The sequence below is a fragment of the Centruroides sculpturatus genome, unplaced genomic scaffold (genome assembly GCF_000671375.1).
Source record: "Centruroides sculpturatus isolate CEXI.00-Female unplaced genomic scaffold, Cexi_2.0 scaffold308, whole genome shotgun sequence".
In the NCBI taxonomy this organism is placed as follows: domain Eukaryota; kingdom Metazoa; phylum Arthropoda; class Arachnida; order Scorpiones; family Buthidae; genus Centruroides; species Centruroides sculpturatus.
The window spans coordinates 620628-627019 of record NW_019384502.1 but is presented as its reverse complement, the minus strand read 5'-3'; the positions used below and the strand labels follow the sequence as shown (position 1 = coordinate 627019).

The following is a 6392-nucleotide window of genomic DNA, read 5'->3' as shown; positions in this document are numbered from 1 at the left end:
CTGCAATCTTTGGCTATGTCTTGGGCTACTCAAATATTTTACGTTTTTGATACTAAATTAACTTCTGAAGTATAATTTTTTATTGTTTTTATATTTTTCAATATATTTATTTTGTTTGTACAAAATAAAGAAATAATTTTTAACAATACAATAGTCACAATTATTATTATAAAAATTTTCATTAGTCTTTAAGATCGACGAAAATTCAATGCAAAGCGACATGCAATGGAGAAAAATTTAAACATAGGATATATTAATATACTATTATTGGGATATACCAGGGGTCGGCAGTTTGTCAAGTGAGAAGAGCCAAATTGTCATGAAAACAGGATAACAAAAGTACCAGAGAGCCGCATATTAATTTAAATGTGCGAAATACGACACACGACAGGGGCGCCTCTAGTGGACATTTTTCGCATAACGTTACACGGATGGACGGACACGCATTCAATGCGTTATACATATAGATATGCTTCAAATGCTACCACTCTTATGCGACACATATTGATCAACGCGAGTGTGGTCGTGTGCGGACGGCGTATGATTCTATCTCATAAAGGCATAAGTTATAAGGCTGCGGTGAAATGAGGTGAGGTGAAATTGGAGTTTATGTCCGAAGAGCNCTAGTTACTTGTTTTACCAAGGTTATCTTTGTTTAACTTAAAGTCTAAATAATTAGTGGATGTATTTTTGAAATTAACTTTCTTAATAATTGTAACATAATATTCTGTTCTACTTTTAATTTGAAAAAAAAAAAAATCTAATATATAAAATTATAATGCTTCAGAAATACAGTAGAGTTCCACTAATCTGAACATGTTTGTCAGCAGAGAGGAAATTTTCTCTAACAAGAGGTGGTAACAACCTCCTCCACTTAGGGGTGTTCTTTCTCTTTCCTGATTTAACCACATGAATAAAGTTTCATCAAGTTTGTCAAATGTTGAGGGTCTTGCTGTTTGTCAATTTTCAACTGATTTTTTTTTTTGAAGTAAAGGCATAAAACTGCTTGATCTTTGCATGGTTTTTTTCCAGTCGGTTATTGTGGCCTTGCCCACTCAAAACTCTACTGCCAATTTCATTACACTTTCACCCTTGTCCAGTCTTTCCAAAATGTCTAGCTTATCTTTCAATGCACACATTGTGTGTTTCTGTTTCATGGCCATTGTAGCAGCAGACTAAACTAAACTAAAATAATGTAGAGCAAAGAGTACATTCAACATCCACAATTAATCATGCGAACTCACACAGTAGCATTAGTCAACTGATTGGAATCCTGGACTATGTATTAAAAACAATGTTTTTTACAGTTAAAATAATTTAAGTTAAACAATGAAGACAGATTGCCATTTCAAAATTACAAAACTTGTTTTTGTTAACTATTTTTGTTCTCTATTGAGTACAAGTCAGATGAAATAAAGGGTGGTGCACTCACGTCATTGATGATGTTGGATCTATATAAACCAGACCTGTTTTACTGCTTGCTTCTGCATTATTTCATTTATTCGGCTAATCCAAACAGGACTCGGGCCCAGTTAGTTCGGACTAGTGTGACTCTATTGTATTTAAAAAGTATATAAATACATGCTTCTGTAACTAAAATGTATATTTACTTTTGTCTGTTTAGTAACATTTTTTAATAAATACTAAAAAACTGAATTGAATTTCTAATAATTTTATTTACTTATTAGGTCTTTTGGTTAATACCACCAACAGAACATAATATTCAATTATATGAACAGTGGGTTCTTTCTGGAAAACAGGGTGATGTTTTCTTTGGTGATACCGTTGAAAAATGTGCAAGAATACATTTATATGATGGCTACACATTTTTTATTCCTACTGGTAACCAGCATATATTATAATTATATATATAGATTAGTTTATTTTTAAAATTTTATATATCTATCAAATTATTACTCTTTGAGACTAAAAATAATTTCATTCCTATTAAAAAATGAATTATTGGAAACTGAAAAAGAAAGATTATATTTGGATCAAAAAATAAACTTAAAAATTTTTAAAATTCTGTTGAATAGAGACCAATAATAATTTGCATTCATTGATTTTGTACATATTAAGTAGAAACAAATTAAATCATGTACTAAAATAAAAACAAAACTTTTTCAAAAATGTTATTTATTGTTAATTTTTGTATTATCTATTAAACTTAAAAACAAAATTAAGTTCCAATCTCTATAAATGGTTAAATTTCATTTTATTAGAAAGGTAATTAATATAAACTAAAATTATTAAATTAAAATATAACAAATCCTGAGTATTTTGAACCTCTCAGCTCATCAATATAGGTGTTTACTTAGCAAAGAATATCCAAACAATTCAAGAACACTAGAAGTCTTAAATTTAAATTCATTCCAAACTTGTTGCAATCTCCAAATTCATGAAAAGACGAATTGTAAAACTATTTCTAATCTTCTGGACTGATTCAATCATAATAATCTATTTTTTTATAAAAATATACTAGAACTTTTTTAATACTAACATTCATTAAATTGCTTTCCTTTGAAATTAACTGGTTAATTTCAAAGGATGAATTTATGGTTAATTCATCTAAATTTTTAAAGTTTAACAATACTGAATATAAATAAACAACATTAAAACCCAATATATTATAAACTACAAGCCAACCAATGCCATATGTCATTGGGCTAGATATCGGCTATAATACTAATAAATTATGAAACAATTTGGTACTAGAGGGAGACACTAAGTACCATCTCTTAATAAATTTAATAATTATAATTTTTAATTAAATAATTTAGATTACTGGACAATGTCTAAATTATTTAAGTTGAGTGCCTTAGGAGGTGTTTACAGGATGTGGGTGCTGGATGCATCCCCAGTTGGCACTGTAATAATTGTTGATGGTTGTAACGTAACGTTATATATACTGGAAGGGGAGATCAGACAGGAGGTCTTGGTAGTGAAATTGCAATGCATCTGCACAGTAAGCAGAAGTTGCAGCTTTGAGTCACTCTTCAGGCCGATTCTTTTCTTCCAGTAGTCTAAATTATTTAATTAAAAATTATAATTATTAAATTTAGTAAGAGATGGTGCCTAACGTCTCCCTCTAGTACCAAATTGTCTCATAATTTATTAGTATTATAGCCAGTATCTAGCCCAATGACATACGGCATTAGTTGGCTTTAGTTTAATACTGAATATACAGTGGTGCCTCGTATAACGTACGCCTCGAATAACGGATGCTGCAAACAATGGATTTTCTGTTTGGCCATTACGTGACTCAAGCAACGGATTGGCTGTGAACAACAGACTTTCCATTCGGCAGTTACATGAGCCGAACAATGGTCTTTCTGCAAACAAGTGCAAATGATGTTTCCACACTTTTGCCATTGCCAATGNGCAGCTTTGAGTCACTCTTCAGGCCGATTCTTTTCTTCCAGTAGTCTAAATTATTTAATTAAAAATTATAATTATTAAATTTAGTAAGAGATGGTGCCTAACGTCTCCCTCTAGTACCAAATTGTCTCATAATTTATTAGTATTATAGCCAGTATCTAGCCCAATGACATACGGCATTAGTTGGCTTTAGTTTAATACTGAATATACAGTGGTGCCTCGTATAACGTACGCCTCGAATAACGGATGCTGCAAACAATGGATTTTCTGTTTGGCCATTACGTGACTCAAGCAACGGATTGGCTGTGAACAACAGACTTTCCATTCGGCAGTTACATGAGCCGAACAATGGTCTTTCTGCAAACAAGTGCAAATGATGTTTCCACACTTTTGCCATTGCCAATGACCATCTGCTATTTTTATAATATATTAGTATTATTAGAATATATTATCAGTATATCTGAAGTACAGAGCATTGGGATTAGGCTTGCTCCCTTGTTTATTAGGTATATCAACACAGGGCAGGGTATTTACATTTATTCAAGTGTTGTGCAAATCATGCTTCTAAAAAAACAGAAAGGTGATTTCAATTGAAACAAAGCAAGAAATCATCAGAAGGAGTGAAAGTTGATCCGGACTTTCTTGTCAAATGGGGAGAGGTTCAGGAGTTTACCAACACTCACTATCCAAACACAGCTGAGGCCAACGGGATTAATGATCTCTACAATGACACCCTTGCCTGTCATTTCTGACAGGTGTTGAAGAGAGAGAAACAGACCACCTCGGACATGTTTTTCAAGAAGCAAGCTGCCAAAAACAAAGAATGAAACAAGAGGAGATGACCCTGCAAGCTCCGGTAGCCTTTCCTGAATCTGACTCCGATTAAAAAACAATAAAAAAGAGACCTGCTGCAATGTGTAAAAGTCTGTATCTGTATGAATGTGTAAAGAAAGTGTTCCTCCACCTCCTTCTCACAACATCTGACTACCCGACATAATTGGTGACTGCTCCATTTTCATTTTTTTTTATGGTACAGTATGGTTATTTTATGCTGCAGAACGAATTATATGTTTTAACATGTATTTCTAGGGGAAATGCGTTTCGTATAACGGACTTTTCACTTAATGTACGTGCACCTGGAACGGATTGAGTACATTATACGAGGCACCGCTGTATATGATAATCCATTGATATTCAAAGCACATGCTGAACAGTCTCTTTGTGATCATACAATTCTCTGTTTAACTACTCTCAGTTTTTTATAATCCATTTCCATGATGTTCATAATATGTCTTCATCTCTGTTGTGGAATCCCTAGTAAGTAAACATAGAGATGGAGGTATATCAAAACCAGGCTGAAAATGAATTATAAAGGAATGAGAGAACTTAGGATTGTTAGCCTAACTAACAACCTGTGTGATTTTTTTTGTTTAAATTATTAACTAGTCTAATTCAATGAATAAATTATAATAATGCATTTAATATAAATAGGCTGGATACATGCTGTTTTTACACCAGAAGATAGTTTAGTATTTGGTGGTAATTTCCTACATAGTTTTGGAATTAAGAAGCAACTACGTATTGCACAAGTGGAAGATATTACCCATGTAAAAATGTGTTATTGTTTTTGTTATTTGTTACTTTATAATGCTGTAACTTATAAAATGAAAATTAAAAAATTTTTAAACTTTATTTATTAGGTGCCTCCAAAATTTCGCTATCCATTTTATACAGAAATATTATGGTATGTTTTGCAACGTTATGTAAATTGTGTCAAAGGTAAAAATCATTTAACATGCAACGAAGAGGGTGATCCAGTCAAATTAGATGCAGTTCAACCTAATGGAACAATTTCTGAAGGTAATTTGATTTCTATCTCCAGCCAATTAAATCGACTTATTAAATTATTAACTATTTAATATATTATAATAGATTTCAATAATATTAAAGTCTAAATATTTTTTCTGTTTGTCATATATGTATGTTTTTTATTAATTATAAATTTATATTTTTTTAAAAATTGTTAACATAAACTTTTTTTAATTTTTAACATCAGTTTTAAAGATATTTTTACTTTTCAAATTGAAGTTATTACCAATATTCAATTATTTATTAAATATAATACAATAGAGCATTGATCATCCAACCCTCGAACAACCGTCACATTGGTTAACCAACTGTGTTCTAGTTGGCCAATTCAAATGTCCACTAGTGATGTGGTGCTACAATATTTGGCTATGTCTTGGCTACTTTAATATTAGTTTTACGTGTTTTAGCTGGCAACACTGGCTCGACCATGAAAGGGAGCCAGTATTTGGACGAGACTTAATTTTCTAATTTTTAACGATACAATAGCAACGATTATTATTTAAATAAAATTTTTGTTAGGCTTAATATCGATGAAAATTCAACGCGAAGTAGGTTAATAGTGATATACTAATATACTATACAGTAATACCCCGACTTACACGAACCCAGAGTTACACGATTTTCAGATCTCGTTGATTCGTCTTTTGTTTGAGCGCCACGCAACCCTTGATTACTCACTCCCCCCACACTATTGTTCAGCTTACATGTTCAGCTTACATGTTCGGATGTGTTGCGCGGAATCCACACAGAGCTACAATTTATTTTGTGTATTATTATTCTGTGTTTGTTGTGGAGACTCGAGAGACTTTACTATGTCATCCAAACAAAGTAGAACTAATTCTTCTGCATCAAACAAGAAAAGAAAAACTTTATCTTTGGAATGTAAAGTTAACATTGGGTATGTTCGTAAAGTCGAACGAGTTAAACGAGAATGACGTCATCGTTATTCCTATTTCGTTAGACTTTTTGAACGATTCGTTACTAACGCATTTAACTCGTTATTATTAAAGACTTTGATACAAAAATGAAAATTAGTGAATTGGCAAAGAAGTTTGATCTACCGGAATTGTCGGTCAGAACAATTATAAAAGGCAAAGAAAAAATTCTCGAAGCTGTGAAAAATGCTCAATCTTTAAATTCAAGCA

At 31.8% G+C, this 6392-nt stretch overlaps 1 protein-coding gene across 1 annotated transcript in view; it reads left to right on the top strand.

Moving 5' to 3' along the window:
* LOC111622110 (lysine-specific demethylase 2A-like) overlaps positions 1–6392 on the top strand; it is a 74460-nt gene that overhangs the window by 51231 nt on the left and 16837 nt on the right. Inside the window, exons 8-10 of the mRNA XM_023364425.1 lie at positions 1689–1842; positions 4870–4985; positions 5079–5238. Coding sequence (XP_023220193.1) covers positions 1689–1842; positions 4870–4985; positions 5079–5238 — 430 coding nt within the window. The remainder of the gene's footprint in view (positions 1–1688; positions 1843–4869; positions 4986–5078; positions 5239–6392) is intronic.